This window comes from Centruroides vittatus, unplaced genomic scaffold, assembly GCF_030686945.1.
Source record: "Centruroides vittatus isolate TY-2023 unplaced genomic scaffold, ASM3068694v2 scaffold_946, whole genome shotgun sequence".
In the NCBI taxonomy this organism is placed as follows: Eukaryota; Metazoa; Arthropoda; class Arachnida; order Scorpiones; family Buthidae; genus Centruroides; species Centruroides vittatus.
In genome coordinates this window covers 279,324-296,465 of record NW_027122723.1, presented here as the reverse complement: position 1 = coordinate 296,465, position 17,142 = coordinate 279,324, and the positions used below count along the sequence as shown (strand labels likewise).

Here is a 17,142-nt window from a genome sequence, read left to right as displayed (position 1 = left end):
GGTCCGGTGGACGGGGAAAAATTAAATAAGACGTCGGGAAGTGGAAATTTGACCGACGACCGTTCTTATACCTTATAACGGCCCGGAAGGGGACGATTTATAACTTCCGGTTTTATTTTCTTGGCCCGGCCTACGTCGACTCGGTTACGCGCCACCCAGGATAGCGTTACAGCCGTATGGGTTGGGAGACGGAAAGGACTCCACCGTCACCCGCGCGCCGCATTTTTTATTTATTTGGTAATATATATATATATATAATTATATAATTCTTAATTAATAAGTCTTAATTATATATAGTAATTAAGACTTACGAACTACTAGTTACGAGTTATTTCCGACTTAGGAAAAGGAAATGTTTCGAAACATTTTACTGTTAATCGGGAGTGACTCTCCGCCACGCTCCACCGAGTAAAAATGTCCCCGACGGACGAAATATACGGGAATCAGCGTTGCCGATTTTCGGGGGTGGACTTCTCCGTCCCCAAATGCCCGAAGTAATTCCAAATATTTCGTTCGAAAGAAAATTGTTTTCTTAGGTAGCGTGAAAAAATTTTAAGTTTTTCTATAAAGCGGTTGCCGAAATATAAGCCACCGGAAAGTGCAAAAATCGCCAAAAAAGCCGTATTTTCTTCCCCTCCTCCTCCTCCTCCTCCTTTTCTCTTTCTTCATCCGGCACCGCACACCTCGTAGAGAGAAAACTAAAGCTTTAATATTAAACTTAAGCCTTTCTAGTCATCCGTGAGGTGAAATTTCCCGGGGGTTTCCCACACACCTAATTGTTTTACGGCTTAATTTTATGTTTATAAAGATAAAGTTGCAGGAAAACAAAGAAATTTTTATTCCAAATGTAAGTCAGAATTAGAGAAACTGAAATTTATGCCAATTAAAACTTTTTATATCGAAAGCGTCGGTCGACGGTGGCCGAGCGCCGACCGATCCTATGTTTTGACGCAATAAGACAATAAACAAAAAGAATTGATACGCAAACAAAGACATCCGAGATGTAAAAATTGATGACAATTTAGACGACGGTTAAAATTTCGCTTAGGAGTTTTTCTTTGGTAAAGATAAGTTTGGCGTTCGGAGGCGAAATGTAGAAAAGAATAATACGGGTAAAAATCTTGTGTGCACGACTTCCCAGCTCCAAGACTTATCTTTACCAAAGAAAAACTCCTAAGCGAAATTTTAACCGTCGTCTAAATTGTCATCAATTTTTACATCTCGGATGTTCTGTTTCGATTATATCAGAAACGGTTAACAAAGGGCATGAAAGAAAAGCGTTTCTTGGAAAACCAATTCTTTTGAAGAACTTTTATACTGTTGTGTTTAAATTTATATCATATTTAATGTTTTCTAAATTGTCAGTAATTGTCGTCTTTGTTTTTAGGTATATTTGTTAATTTTGGGATAGATATCGACTTCCCTTCCAGATTTCCATTTACTTGCAAGGGGCAGTCCATAACTTACTTCCGCATTTTCCTGGAAATTTTTACTCTCCTTTCCCCTCTCGTTCCAGTTTTCGTAAACCTCTCCCCCTCATCGGACGTGGGACAAAACTTCATCCTCTTAAAACCTTTATCATTTTACGAATGATAGATACCGTAATTAGAAACAAGATATACGAAAAATTTCGAAATAAGTATAATAAAATTTGCATAAACTGTATAAAATATAATGAAATAAACCGGACGTCCATCCTTTCCCTCTTCCTTAACCTCTAGTGTGGACGTGATGACCCGACAACCCTTAAAATTATATAAATACGGTATGCAATACGTATAAATATATTTAATTACAAAATGTCTTAACTGGCCTCGTAAAAAGTATTTAAATTTACCATGCAGGTGAACAATAGAAAAGAACGTTACTTTTATAATGAAAACGTAAAGCTTTGGTATTTTCTCTTATTATTCGTGTTATTTTGTCACCCGGTTAGCGGTAACCCAGTCGACGGTGTCCCGGAGAAAGAACCCGGGCCCGATTTGGCTCGGGCCACTGGAGGTAACCGGGATCCCGGCCCGCCGCGAGTGCCGAATTGACGGACGAACCTTCCTCATCGCATTAACGGCGGATTTCTTTTTTTCGGCACTAATTCCGTCCATGGGAATTCTTCTTCTTCGTAATTTCGTACGTTACGTCGGCGGAACGTCCGGAGGGCGACGTCTCTCCTCCTACTTGTCCCCGTCCACCCTGGAAGCGCCGCATTCTTTGTTTCTCTCGGACGGAAAGGTGGTCCGAGTCCTGCGGCCCGAAGAAAGACTAAACGGGCTTCATCGGACACGCGCCTGCTGCCGCCAGGCAAACGGAAGTGGGTAGATTTCGTTTGGAAACGCAGACGGACCCGGTCCGTTGCGCTCGGCCGAGCCGCAGCTTTGTTCCTGCCGTTTGTTTTTCCCCTTCCTTATTTGTTTTCTCTATTGTTTTCGTGTCTCGGCGGCCGGACCCGCGTATTTATCCACGCTCCGGCGCCCCGCGGTTCTTCCGTCGGAGGCCGATTCCCGCTTCTTCCCTTTCGTACTTCCAGCCCGCCCGGCCGTCTTCGGGCCGAAGAATTTACGCCACCGCGACCAAGCGCGAAACGCCAGTTCCCCCTCTCGGTAGGGGGTGCAACCACCTTCCCTCCGCTGGCAGTGTCGACGGACGGAAATCCCCGTTTCGTTTCCGATTATGTAAATCGTTACTGTCGGCGGCCGAATCCCGGGTGGCGCACCCCTGGTTTAATAATAAGAAAAATCCCGTTGGTTTTTTATTGCGTTAATCGGAAGTATTGTTTTCGCCCCGGAAATGGCTACTCGTCTGTCTTGCCTTCTACCTTACTAAAGCAGGCTCGCCCCGAGGTGCGTTTAAACCCGGAAACGCACCCGGTTTCTTGCCCGTTCCCGGAAAGGAAGTCTGAACCCGGAATTTCGCCGACCCGGTTCTTTCGTCCCTTCCGGCCGCGGGGAGGGGCGAAAGGGAAACCGGAGCCCGCCGGGATCTGACGAAAAGTGACTTTTTTCAGAGATGCGCCCCCACTTGTACAACAACGTGGTGCTGACCGGAGGCAACTGCTGCTTTCCCGGATTCCGAGACCGAGTGTGAGTATTTTACCGGCTCTTCCCTTTCCTCTTCTCCGTCGCCCTTCTCGCCGACGCTTTCTATTTTCAGATTCGACGACGTCCGTTCGCTGGCGCCCGATCTCTACCCCGTCCGAGTCTCTCTTCCTGACAAGTAAGTGAAAACCACGAAATTAAATAAATTTCGCCCATCGTCCTCCTCCCCTTCCCGTCCACCAAACACTTCCGGCGGCGGAAGTTTCCCGGAACTTTTTTGCACGGGCGGGCGGAGGGAAGAGCGGGAGGAGGAAGGGGCCGACAGAGTTTTTTCTTTCTTTTCGGTAGCCCGGTGACCAACTCGTGGAGGGGAGGATGCGTCCTGTCAGAAGATGCAGAGTTTTCCAAGTTGATCGTCTCCAAGAAACAGTACGAAGAAAACGGCGTCTCCTTCTGTCTGGAGAAGTTCAACGTGTGATTTCAATAAAGCGCGTGGGTGAAACACTGGAAGTAGTCTTCTTTCTTTCGTCCGCGCGGGCCAATGGCGCCGGTCGGGGCGGCGGAAGCGGGAGCGGCCCTCTGGCCGGAGACCCGCAGCGGCGCGGTGGTTCCGGCATAAGGCTTCCGCCATGAAGACGGTAAGGAAGGGAGGACGCGGAGAAGGGGAAGGGAGGGCGGCCGCGGCCGGCGCCCGCCGCGTGCGGAACGGCAGTTCTGTCGGAGGCGAGGCGAGACCGACCGCCCGGGGGAGAGCGGCGCGGTACTCAGTCCCGCTTTGTGGATTCGCAGCCTTCGCACCGCCTGGCCAAGCCGTCCGACCGCATGCCCGACCTGACCGAGCGATCCGAGAGCGACGACGACGACGACGACGACCATCCGCAAGACGCTTCCGAAAAGGTCTTCCCCAGTCTTCCCGACTCCCTGTTGGACCGACTCTCCGCCGCCGACCCTTCCGCCAGGTGAGACTCCCCGCCCCGGGACGGCCGACCGTCCGGGCCGTGGTTCCGGACGCGCCGGAACCCCTCCCGGACCACCGGCCATCCCTCAAACTTAACGCCGTCGTCTTCGCAGCGGCCGCGACCGGGAGATCGAGGTAGGTAGCCTGTTCGGTATCCCTTCTCGCTGCCCGCCTCCCCTCCGGCTCCGGACCCTCGGGTTTGGGACCGGAGCGGGGAAGGGAGGCGGGAGCGCGCAGGGCCAGAGACTCCGGGCTGGAACGATTCTCGTCTTCAGAGCGAATTCGTCACGCTGTCGCTGGCCTTCAAGACCGACCGCTTCACCTTACCCACCCGTCTGGAGTTGTTGCAGAGACACCGGAACGCGGCCGAGGAGAACGCCGAGTCGGAGCTACGAGAGGTGCGCTCCGCCCTGGAGGTGAGTGCGGGCGGGGGGAGAGGACTCTGTCCGCCGACCTCTGACCCGCGACTCTCTTTCAGACGCTGAATCGCTTCGTTCCCGACCCGGCGGCCCGGGAGCTGTTCGTCGATCTGCAGCGACACCTAGACGTCATTCGGCAGTGCGTCCGAAGAGTGGCCGGAAAGTCCGAGTTGTACGGAGCCGTCCAACAGGTGGGTCCGGCGCCTCCTCTAAATACTAAAACTTTCGCTTCCGTTTGGACGCGTTAAGACGGGGCGGACACCCCCATCGTTTACTCGTCCTCGGACTAAATATAGCGCTTAGAGGTAAACACCTCTTCTCGCGCTTCCTCTTCTCTCTGGTCCTTTGCCAATTCTTTCGTCGCGCCTTTTGAGTCCGACTGGCAATTGCCGCCCACGCTGCCCGGACGCAATCTTTCCCGAAATCGGAAAATTTATTTTAGTTTTCGGCGCAAACGTCGGCGTAGACGTTTTCCCATTCCGCGGAGCCGGGGAAAAGATTCCGTTTAGTTTTCTGCCTTTCCCTTCGTTCTCCCATCTTCCGCCGGGCCTGGTACCGGAACGTCCGTCTTTAGCGGAGGCGGTGGGTGACACCGGTCAAATCGTCCTTTCTCGGGGGAAGAAACGGACGGAGGGAGACCTCCGACCCAGTGGCCGGTGCCTAAACCTATTCCGGAGCTTACCAAGGCCGCGGCTTTAGTACCGGCGCGTAAAGACCATAATAAGTAGAAAGGGATAAAGAAGAATTAATAGGGTTTGTTAGAGAATCGTACGACGCCGGCGGTGAGAATTACGGCACCAGCCGAAAGAAGGATGCGGGACTAAACGCTTTCTTAATTGAGCATTGTATTTTTTTTTTTTTAATATATATACAGTACTTTTATAATGTATGTGCAGGGGCACGAAATCTCCGCAGAAATGTTTTATCTTCTTCCGGTTTTCTACTTTTCTCTTTTCCGGGCGGGAGACGGAGCCAAACTTTTTGATTCTTTCCTCTTCCCCGTATGGTCTGAACGGTCTGTACGTTGACCCGACGTTTTTTTTAAGAAGAGGGAAACGTCCCCGCCCTTTTTCGGTAACTCACCGGCGAAAAGTCTCATATCCACTTTCCGGCGTGGTAATTTTAACGTCCATTTAAATGGACGGCTGCGGTTAACGAGACCGGATGACATTTTAGGTGCGCGGTTCCAATTCCCACCCGACGGAGCGGGGAGGCTAGACAAGGGCCGGGCCTCCTCCACCCGCGGAGGTTTTTTTTTTTTTTAACTTTATGGCGCGTCCGGATTCTTCTCCTTCGGTCGACGATTACCGGGTCGGGGAAGGCGCGGTTTCCGAAAAAGTCTATCGAGCGTCCGCAGCTCGGGTGTTTCCTTCCTGCGGATTTCCCGGGTGGTGGAAGGCGATGGATGAAAAAGGAGGGATCCGAACGGTGGGCCGCGGTTCTTCCCGAACTGTACTTTACGAAAACGGAAGGCGGGCGAAATTTAAAAGCGCCGGTCCGTTAAAAATAAATAAACAAATTAAACTGTTTAAAAGTATTTATAGGATGTTTAATAACACTAAATAATTATTTTTAATTCTCCTACCTTACGATCGGACTACCTCATACTTTTGTCGAGGGAAGTAGTGGCTTATGTAAATTCGAAAGCAGCTCGAAAAATTAATTTTTAGAAAATTTACAAACCTATTACGCTGTTGATGGTAGAAGATGCCGTGGAAGAACAAATCTACCTTAAGTTAAACTATTATGAAGACAAATATATGTAAAATTCTATAGGCACTTCACATCACTTGCTAAAAAATTGAATAATTAAATAATTTCTGGATTAAAATCGTCCGTTTCTTTGCAATATTATTCCTAAATGCTTAAATAATCATTATTTTAATAAAATAGGTTATAATTTTAACTCCAAACACAAAAAATGAATAAGTTTAACCAGTCTTCTACTCGCCATTCTAGACGTAGCGAACGCCATTATCGACCGTATAGAATTGCCAGATGGGGGCGCTCGCCCGTCTGCCGTTCACGTTTTGGGCTAAATACGTGCGCCTCGACCTCTCTAATGTTATCCTTCCTTTTCTAATTCTTTCGTTGGGTACAAAACATTTTAAATTCGTCGTCGGTCCCGCAATTTTTTGTAAATTTTGTGATATCTCGCTGCCATTTTCGATACGGAATCCATTTTCTGCCGTACTTTACCGGCCGCGTGGCGATGGCAAATCGTCGTACTGGATCAAGGTTCTAGATTATAAGGTTGCCTCATAGAGAAGAAACGCTTCTCATTGGTTGCTTATTTCACGTCACTCATAGTGAAAACGAAACCTCTTACCATGTCCTTATGGTAAAAATATTACCGATCAGAGGCTCGTAGCTTTAATTACACGCTAATATTTCATTAATTAAGATTTTTACTTAATTAAATATAAATAAAAATTGATTATAAATAAGAAAAATTTGGAATTTTGAGTAAATCTTCGTAATTTCTACGTGTAAAGTTAAAATTAAAATGCGCTTTTTTGTAAATGAAATCGATTTAATCTATTTTATGATATTATAACAACAATAGCTTCTTAAAAGATTAATTTTGGTAAATTCTATGTAGGTGATTTATATATAAGTAAATTAATTTAATTTATATCGTCAAACGACTTCTTTCTTAAAACCAAAAATTATATTGGTCTATTTTTTAATTTTTAATACCCATGTACCGAAAACGATATTATTTACTCGTAAATATACAAAAATAACTTTGTCAAACGAACAATTTTTCATGTTATGAACATATTTTTAGTATCAATATATACAAATTAAGTGTTACATACAAACAGAATTAAAAGAAATCAGGTACAAACTTTTTAAAATTTTCTATTGTTATTACAGTTTTTAAAATAGAATTTTCATTTCAATTTAAAATTAAGATCTAAAGTTTAGAATCATTACATTTAAGAGATTCTTCTGGTTTATCCTGTTTATTTACATCTAAAAGTTTTTCTATTTCTATTTAATAAACGATTCCTTCTTTGATTCGACCGATTAATATTTCCATTTTCCATATTTCCTAAATTTACAGTCGGTTGTGAAGTTTCCTTTAGTTTAGGTTTTGCCAATAAATCTAATAATTCGGCTTTTAAATTTCTCTCAAAATCATTTTCTGTGAAATGATCAGAGCGAGCGTGACAAGAATCAGGATTGAATTTGTCTTTTCTTTTAGGCCGCGACTCCACTAGCCGTAAAAGGGCCGTAAAACCCCTCGCCGTAAAAGCTTTTAATCACGTGACCATGATATTTTACGCCTGAGCAGGTCGTAAAACCAACGTAAAAGCGAGTTGAGCAGTGTTCAACTTTCGAAGTGAATACGACCGTAAACCGGTACCATCCACCAATCAGAAGTCAGTTAAATGTAGGTCATCGTGACACGGTGCGAAAATGGCGGAAAACGAGCTTTTGTGTAAGTTCTCTCGTGGCTCCTCTAGAAGATCTGGAAAGATTTATCGAAAACATCCGAAAGTATTCGTGTATCTACGACAAGAGGTATCCCGATTATAATAATGGATGCCTAAAACACGCGATATGAACGGCCAAAGGAAAATCCTTCAATTTAGAGGAGTATATAATAAAAAAGCTAAGCTTATAAATGCTGTATATTATCTTAATAATATAATAATAACTTTACTTTCATATATTGACTTTTATTACTTTTACTATATTTGTAATTATAGTATAGAGAAAACTCGTAGAATATAATTACAGTCAAACCTGTTTTTATGCGCTCTTTTTATGTGCGATTTTTATTTGTGCGATTTTTTTAATGCGAATTTTTAATTTGTGCGGTATAGTTGGCGACTAGTCTCGTGCGATTCGTCATGTCTTACGTTGACTTATTATAGCTAAATAAACTTATTATAGCATAAATGCACTTATTATAGTAATATTATTGCATGAATATGCGAAAAATGAAATAATTTACTTTTTAAGTCAACAAAACACCAACTGGACAAAAATATGTAAAACAGACGATAGACCAGACGATGCAGTCAAGTGCTAACATCTGTTGTCAATAAATTCTATTTCGTACGGTTTTGAGTTATTTTCTATGTGAGACTGTTTTTATGCGGTCCCTGTTGACCGCATAAAAAAAATATTTTTTAATTGTGTTGCGAAAACTATTATTTACAGCCATTCGTGAAGTTTCGTGAGATTTTTTTTTATGCGTTTTTTTTAATGCGGTCCCTATCCCCCGCATAAAAACAGGTTTGACTGTATTGTCTTTATATCGATATATCACGTATACACCGTGACCGTAATAATACTGTCGCCGTAAAAAGCTTCGCTAGCCGGACCTCCACCGCAATCCGAGCGCAAACGCAAATAGGTCACGTGATTAAAAGCTTTTACGGCGAGGGGTTTTACGGCTGTTTTACGGCTAGTGGAGTCGCGGCCTTACAATTATGAATCCATTTTCTTCTTCTTGGATCTTTAGGAAATCTAAAATAAACAACTTTCCTATTTAATAACTTTGTGTTATGATAGCTGTTATTACAAGTTGCAATAGCACATTGTTCGTAGCATCTAAAAATAATAATAATAATAATATTTAGATATTTTTTTATTTTCCCAAATATATCTAATCAAGATATAATATTCAGAAGTAGAAGAAAGTAACATTAACATTTCTTACATAAAAATTACTATACAAATAACACTACAATAAATTTGTACTACAGTAGAGACTCGTTAATCGGAACCCCGGTAATCGGAATCGCCGGTAATCAGAACGATTTTCAGTCGGACTGTGTCGTGCTGAATCGAACGTTTTTGATACTAAATTTACTTCTAAAGTATAATTTTCGTGTTTTTATATTCTTCAATATATTTATTTTGTTTGTAAAAAATGAAGAAATAATTTTTAACGATACGATAGCCTCGATTATTATTATAAAAATTTTCGTTAGGCTTAAAATCGACGAAAATTCAACACGAAGCGACACGCAACGGAGAAAAATTTGAACATCGGACAGGTTAATATATTTTTTCGTACATAATCGGTAATCGGAACAAATCACTAATCTGAACAACCCCAGTCCCCAATTGATTCCGATGTTCGGTTCTCTACTGTATGTATAAAACATTTTTATATTTTGCATTTCTATGCATTTTACGTAAATATGCATATTTTAAGAAAGTTATATTAATTAATAGTAAACAATATTTCTTTTTTTACATCTCAAGTTATTTTAAAGGTGGGTTAATGTTACCTTAGGTAGCCAAGATGGCGGTTCGTCTCTAATTCCAGCAACGAAACAGTGGGACGCACGTTCTAACCTAACCTAACCTAACCTAACCTAACCTATTCTAATAAATTACCATAATTATTAGCAACCAAATTATTAGAATAGGTTAGGTTAGGTTAGAACGTGCGTCCCACTGTTTCGTTGCTGGAATTAGAGACGAGCCGCCATTTTGCTACCTAAGGTAACATCAACCTAAAAGGGTTATCGGCCAGTTTATTATTTGTAGTCGTCATTTCATCGTTCAGGTACTAGTTTTATACACGTAGAAAACTGTTCTTAGTATTTTAAAGTATTTTAGTAATAAATATATTTCATCTGTAATCATATTCTGTAATTTCTACAGAAAGAAGTGTAAAGACTATAACAGAATGTCAAACGGCTCTAGGAACAGTTTTGTTACTTCCGTACAAGTTTTATCGATATAATTATCATGATTATGTTTATTAATAGTAATAACGATAGATATATTTACCTTCGAAGATTATGAGTCTAAAAACTCTCAACAAAGTAACAAAAATAGTAAAATTCCTAAATTTTCTTCTGTTGGTAACTGTTGTGAAGCAGTCGCTCGACTACGGATGACGTATATCCGGAATCTGGCAGGAAGTAGCTAAACTGGCTGTATGAGGTAACCATTCTAGGACCTTAGTACCGACCGGATCGGCACCCGGCAGATAATTTTATAAAATATATTTTAACTGCCAAAAAATGATTATGAATGATCTTAAAAAATGTTTTTAAACAACTGAAATAAACTAAAGTAGACGTTAATACCTATTGAATTTTTCTGATTTGTTCGGTGTTTTTTAAAGTAATTTTAAAAAAATTAAAATTATAAGTTTTTATTGTTTTCTTCGATAATTTCTCGGCGTTAATTTTAGTTCCGTGATGTTAATTACCGTGTATTTTACTCGGCGGTGCCATTTTCTTCCAAACCGGTAAGAAGTTTTAGCTTTTCGGATTCCGTTATGCCGTCCGGGTTGGTCGCTCCCTTTGCGCCCCGGACGGAACGGACCGTCCAACCTAATACCGGTATATAATTCGATTTACAGAAGACTAGGCTGCGCGGTAAACGAAAAGAAAGTTAATCCGGACGTGGCGGTACGTCTCGAATTTTTTTAATCGCCATCTATTGGTAAAACTGCGAAACGGCCGTCGGCAGCCACGAAATACGTACCGTACAAACGTCTAGATTCCAGCCAGCATTAATGTTAATTTATTCCGCACCGTGGCGTCGGCTTTTTCGCGTGCTCGGTATTCTTGCATTTATATTGTCATTTACGATTTAAGCGACTAATAAAAATCGATGTAGAATTTGTCTGCGTTTTAGTTATCGAGTTTAATTTTCGAACATTTTTGCATGTTTTCGATAGGTGTAACTTATATATATATAAGTCACCGCAAAGCTATTAAGATCATAAATTATAAATCGTAAATGTCAGAAAACCGAATACTGTATCTTCCCACACTTTAAAGTGGTCGGCAAATCGCCTTGGTAATACGACCTTTGAATTTCCACCACCAATGCCGTTGTCGCACCGTTTAAGTTTCTTTTACGTTGCTTCCGTACTACGGTTCCCTTCCAACCAATGAATTACTCGGGAAAAGTTTATGGTTTCTCGATACCGTAAGCTTAATTTCAACAATAAGACAAGTGTAATAAAATTAACGTGTACGACGATGAGTGATGATTGACAACTTAAGGAGATTAGTGTTTTCTAACACACAAAAAGTATTGTTCGGCTTTTTACAACCCGCCTTTCTTCCATTACTATTTTTAGTGTCTGTTCCATCCCTACGATAAAATTCGTCCTCCGAAAGAGTATTTGAGTCGATTCTTTTAGTTTTAAAATATTTCGTACGTAATTAATTCTTTGGGAATATCGAAAGCGGGACTTTACGTTTTTGTAAGGTAGGTTATGGACGACGGCGTCCGTTATTTGCAGTGTCCGCTATTTAGAAGTAAATATAATAGCCGTACAGTTTGATGGATCCAAGGATTGTAAAAATGCCAGTTACGTACAGACGTCCGTTATTCGGGAGTGTCCGTTAATGGAAGTTTTGTCGATTACGATTTCTGGTTTACAGCTCTCACATAACTTTGGAATTGTAGAATTCATAGAAAAGATTTCCAGAAGCATTTTTAGAGTGAGAAAATATCGACTTTTAAGTCGCCTTGTATTTTATTTTGTTCATAATTGCACCTTATAATCTTACGAATTAGAGCATTCCGTTCTAAACATTATCGTAATTTTTTATTGAGAAATCATTTATAAGTAAGGTGTAAAAATTCAACTTTTTTTCATTTTTAGCTAATAGTTATTACGAATAATGCAGTGTCCGCTCCAATGTAACCTTTGAAAATCAATGCGTTTATCATTGCCAGAAAGGCAATTTGTTTGTTTATTTATGTTTCATTTATACTGTAACCTTGTTTTGTAACTTTGTATTGTATCTTGTTACACTAGTAATTACTGAAGCAATTGCCATGGGCTCTCATGTCTTTTTTCACTTTCCTATTCCCCTTTATTTCACACTTGGTCTCTCATTCCTTTCTTCCTTCCGTTTCTTATAGGGCTACGTCTGCCGCTAAATGACAGACAGCTCTTGTACTCTTTAAGTAAAGTAAAGTGGGAAATCGTTGACCTAATTTTAAACCACCCTATTCAGACTCATCCGTCACAGTGCCGTGCAATGGCGGTGGCGTGACCGTACCGTGAAAGTACGTTTGACCGGAACGGTAAATTTTGCTTTCCAATGGTTTTGTTTAATAAAATATGAAATGCATGTTGGGGCATTCGAAAATATTCAAAAAGTATAGATTCGTCATCTCAATTTTTATAAAGAGTATGAAACTCCCATTCTGTTGATCTTTTTCGTCCACTCACTTGCGGCGCTTTCTTGATTGCATTTCTTTTTCTTCTTCATCCAAACATATAACTATCATAGCAAATTCATCCTCAGAAAAGTTCATGACCACTCACCGAGAGCACGATGACGTCACTGTTGTGTGTAAACGGACCTTAAAGCATTCGTAATTTGTAATTATGACCAGAAAGTACCACAAAAACGAGTTCCCACCATTGGTGCCGTTTTCCGCAGCGGCATAAGTTAGAACTAATGCTGGCTGAAATTCTTTGGCCTCCGGTGTAAATCGCGCTTTATCGCCGAGGACGTCGAGTTCGGTTGGATAGAATAGAGCGAGCCGAGACTACTCCTCCCGGAAAGAACACGGATGGAAAACTATCCGAAAGCCCGGTAGTCGCGACGGACGACGGAACGGCAAAAGTGATGGAAAATTTTCGACTTTTGCCGTGGAGAAAAGCGGAACGGTAAAAATTAGAACGACAGGAAGGCCGTTTAGCCACGTCGTCATAAGCGTCACGTGGACGACAGCATTCGAACTATGGCGGTCGGCGTGGCTAAAAAGCTATATTTATAGTCTAATAAGTTAATATATTTTATATGCTATATTAGTATTAGATTTCAGCCTTAATCATCGCTCTGGCTGGCTTTTATGTAGCCGCATTACTTATTGATGTAAGCTACAACTCGGATTTTCTTTTAGACCCCGGCTTGGCAGCCTAAAAACTGCACGCCAACATTTAACGTAAAGGGAGTGGTAATTTTACGTATGCCGATCAGAGTGATCCTTTCTCTTTTTTCTATCTCCTTTCCTTCTTTTTTCCCCTTTCCCTTCTTTCTCCGGCTAAACGCTTCGTGTACGGCCGTTGTCTTCTGTTATTTGTTATATTACTCCCCGATTTAAATACAAATGTCGAATAGTAATGGGAATGGCGTCATCGCAATTCGGATACGGAAGTATTGGATATTCCTAACTTCCAACCATTTCGAAATATGTCTTTTATCCAAATTCTTGGCTTTTGTGCTTTTTCATTTGCGATAAGATCTAAGCAAACTCAGGGCCGGATTTGAGGCGATTGGAGCGATTGGTACCAATCGGGCCCCGCGCTTGAAGGGGCCCCGCATCACGTTAAAATTTATATATTTAAAAATAGTACATGTTACAAAAATAAATATCTAGGTATAATATTATTAAAAAATAAAACAGCATATTTCAATATGTAAATTAACTGTTAATTAATTTAGTTATTTAAAGTTTGAGGGGCCCCGCAAAAAAAAAATTCAATCGAGCCTCGCACCTATTGGATCCGGCGCTGAGCAAACTTGAAAAGTTTAATAGAAATCGCGGTCGGTGCCACTTTCGACTATGGGCGGTAGCCGTTTATATTTACGGTCAGCAGATGGCGCGCGCTTCAGTTGTAGGGAACAAGGTCTATACCAGGCCTGGCCAACCCGCGGCCCGTCACGTTAAATTGTGTGGCCCGCTAAGCGATATTATATATCTATTAAAACTTTTGTTTCCCGTTATGTGTATACCAAAACAATTAAATAAATGAAAATTTGCATGTGTCATTGTTATAATGCGCAAGTGCGAGTAAGAACTCTCGGTATAACAATAAAATCTTATTCATTTTGTATTTGTTTTACTTTTTTAAAAGCATGTTTGCCTAAATTGTGGCTCACCGTAATGTTACGCGTGATCAAAGTGGCACGTGAAACAATTTGGGTTGGCCAGGCCTGATCTGGACATGCCGTAGATGACGACCGAGGGTTTTTCTTGGTCCAAACCGTACGACTGTCATGGTATTAAGGAAGTTGTTAACGTCTTCAAATTCACTTTCGTCTGTTTTTGCTTATAACCGCTTTATCGGGCGCTACCGTGGCTTCCCCATTTAAAAATCATTGTCACGCTTCCTAGCATTACAGTATTTAACTCGGGCCGACCATTCGCCGAATATGCTGTCGTCTCGGAGAAGGAAACATTTTTCTTTTGCCCGTCTTATTTGTTCGTATAGAGCAGGGGTTCTCAAAGTGGGCGTTACCGCCTCCTGTGGGCGGTGAGTAAATCTAGAGGGAGCGCTGGAGGCAAGGTACTGAACAGTGACCAAAGGCAAAAGTTGGGGTCACTGATGGGTTAGGGGACGTTGGGTATAACTTTATGGAACAAAAGGGCGGTGTATCGAAAAAGTTTGAGAACCCCTGGTATAGAGGGTAGGTTTTTCAATTCTTTTTCTATCGCAGATTTTCTTACTATTTAGTATTTTCGGCATCTCGACTTGGCTGCACTCACCGTCTGCAGAGATGGGTCTGATGAATATTCGGGCCTTTCTTACGTTTGGATAAGCTTTTTTTATTTTTTTGTTGTTTCAGGACTTTTCGCTAATTCTTAAACATTGTAACGCGACAGTTACCCGGGCCGAATTTACTTTTCGGGCTTAAAGGAAAACCCTTGTCCGGACAGTTCGGTGACGTTATCTTTAAAAGTTGCGTTATTTTCTAAAAACCAATTTTATCGCATTCCGACTTTCGGTGTATGGGGAATCCATAGATCTTTAAGATTACAAAAAAAAAAAAAAAAAATACAAAATCTCCACGTACGAAATTGTACAAAACTTCCGGCAGTCCGTTACCGTGGTTAATCGTAATTAATTTCCGATGTAGATGGTATTTTTTTACACGTCTGAAGGTTGGAAAAACCGTTCGAACGGCGGCTAGCAATACGGCCCGTACAAATCCGTTCGACGTTGCCGTTTTTGGGCCGGTCGTGTGTTTAAAAGGTTATAGGGCCTAACAAGGGCGTCGCCAGCCAATGGGCCAGGGGGGGCAAGATGATATAAATTGATAGAGGATATGAATTGTATGTAGGTAAAATAAAAACGATTCATAAATTTTAAGAAGCTTAAGAAGATTATTTTAATTAAAACATAATCTTCTTGGGTTGTTCGCGCGGGAATTATAAATCGGGCAATAAATGACTTAGCATTTAAATAATTTTTTTCGCATGTCTAGGGAGGGGCAACTGCCCCTCTGCCCCCCTCTGGCGACGCCCTTGGGGCCTAAGTGACCGTATGGCCTGTTGTTGTTACGATTTTAGTCCGGCCGCATTGGCAAAATCTTAGGCGGTGCGCCGCCGGTAACAAAGACGAACCGTCGTAATAAATCGACGGTTTTAGTAACGTGACGTACCAAATTTTCGGCCGGCGGTCGGAACCGTTAAAAATCCCGATCGTCCGCCATCCGCTGTCCGCTTTTCATCGAGTCGACGAAGCTAAACACGGGAGCTTCGTCGAGCGTTTCTTCTTTAAAGTTGACTTTTGGCCCGAGACCCGTCTCTTCCGCCTTTCTTTGGCTTTTTCTTCTCTTTAATATTAAATTCCGCTTCCGGCCGGGGCAATTTACACCGGCGTTCTTCGACCTTTCGATATCCGCCGACCAGCACGAGGCTAAAGATAAATTTTCTTACACGCGCGCCACCGTGGTAACTCTATTTAAACAATGACAGTAATAAAAAATAAATAAAAGCCGGTTACATTAACTACGCGTTTAAAATGATGTTATTTGCTTATTAGAAAATTTCCCGACGGGTTTAGGAAATTTTTCGTGCACCCGAGGTCGAAGAACACCGATTTACCCCATTTACAACGGTGGGGAGGAGGGTAGACCGTGGCTTCTCTTCCGACGGTGCGTGGGCGTTTACGATGACCGGTCCAGGTGGAATGCGGAATTTTTGCCAAAGAGTTTGAGCCCGTCGGTCTGTGACGTTTCAGGAGGATCGTCTGAATCGAGCGGTGGAGGTGATGGTGCGACATGTGGAGAACCTGAGGAGACTGCGCGAGAGAGAACGAGGAGAACTGGAGGAGACGCGCCGTCTGTTGCTGGAGACGCGGCTGCTGTCGGGAGGAAAGAGAGACGAGGCCGCCCTGCGTCGCTCCCCGCTGGTCGATTCCGGAGGAAGTCCCGCTTCCGTCACGGTAAGTGTCGGAACGAGCGGAGAGCGGCGGCGCCCGGTCCATCTCCACCTCTGACCTTTCTTACAGGTGTCCAGGAGAAGAGCCAGCGTGGCCGGATACCAGCGACTACCCCCCTTCGATCCCAAGACGGCCCCTAACAGCTGGATCATCCGACCCGCTTCCGGACGCCAGGTCAGTTTCTTTCCTCTTCTTCTTCCACTTCTCGAAATTACTGCGGACTCCTCGGCCTGGGCCCGTTAAAACTGCAGGAGGAGGAGAAAGAGTTTCCGGGTTCCAACTCTTCTCGCCGCCCGGGGAGGGCCGTATCCCAATTTCCGGATATTTAAAGGACGCCATCCGCAGTCCGAATAACGGAAGGGCCCGGCCGGGAGACGTCCGACGGAGTTTATCCCTCGAATCTAACCCCTTCTTTCTTTTCAGGAGGTCGAACCCGCTCCGGCCCCGGATCCCCCTGCCGTTTCGGTCACGGTCCCGGTCCCGGAACCGGAAGAAGCCGTGGCAGAAGTCTCCGGCGTCCCGCCGCCGGAAAACGCCGACTCCGGATAGAAGAGGAGTCATCTTTTGGCCCGGGCGACAATAAAAAAGGGTTTTCCCCGTTCTTCCGCC

General features: G+C 43.0%; 2 protein-coding genes across 2 annotated transcripts in view; both read left to right on the top strand.

The window, feature by feature from the left end:
- Positions 1 to 3,542, top strand: part of Arp6 (Actin-related protein 6) — a 50,879-nt gene extending 47,337 nt beyond the window's left edge. Inside the window, exons 9-11 of the mRNA XM_067288970.1 lie at positions 3,002 to 3,077; positions 3,148 to 3,210; positions 3,381 to 3,542. Of these exons, the coding sequence (XP_067145071.1) occupies positions 3,002 to 3,077; positions 3,148 to 3,210; positions 3,381 to 3,510 (269 nt within the window). The 3' untranslated portion in view covers positions 3,511 to 3,542. The remainder of the gene's footprint in view (positions 1 to 3,001; positions 3,078 to 3,147; positions 3,211 to 3,380) is intronic.
- Positions 3,525 to 17,134, top strand: LOC136990580 (inositol 1,4,5-triphosphate receptor associated 2-like). The gene is made up of 8 exons (XM_067288972.1): positions 3,525 to 3,670; positions 3,822 to 3,991; positions 4,104 to 4,125; positions 4,266 to 4,406; positions 4,469 to 4,600; positions 16,333 to 16,536; positions 16,603 to 16,707; positions 16,957 to 17,134. Exons 1-8 carry the CDS (start codon positions 3,662 to 3,664, stop codon positions 17,080 to 17,082), a joined length of 909 nt encoding a protein of 302 aa, XP_067145073.1. The 5' UTR covers positions 3,525 to 3,661; the 3' UTR covers positions 17,083 to 17,134.
- The last annotated feature ends 8 nt before the right edge of the window (positions 17,135 to 17,142 follow it).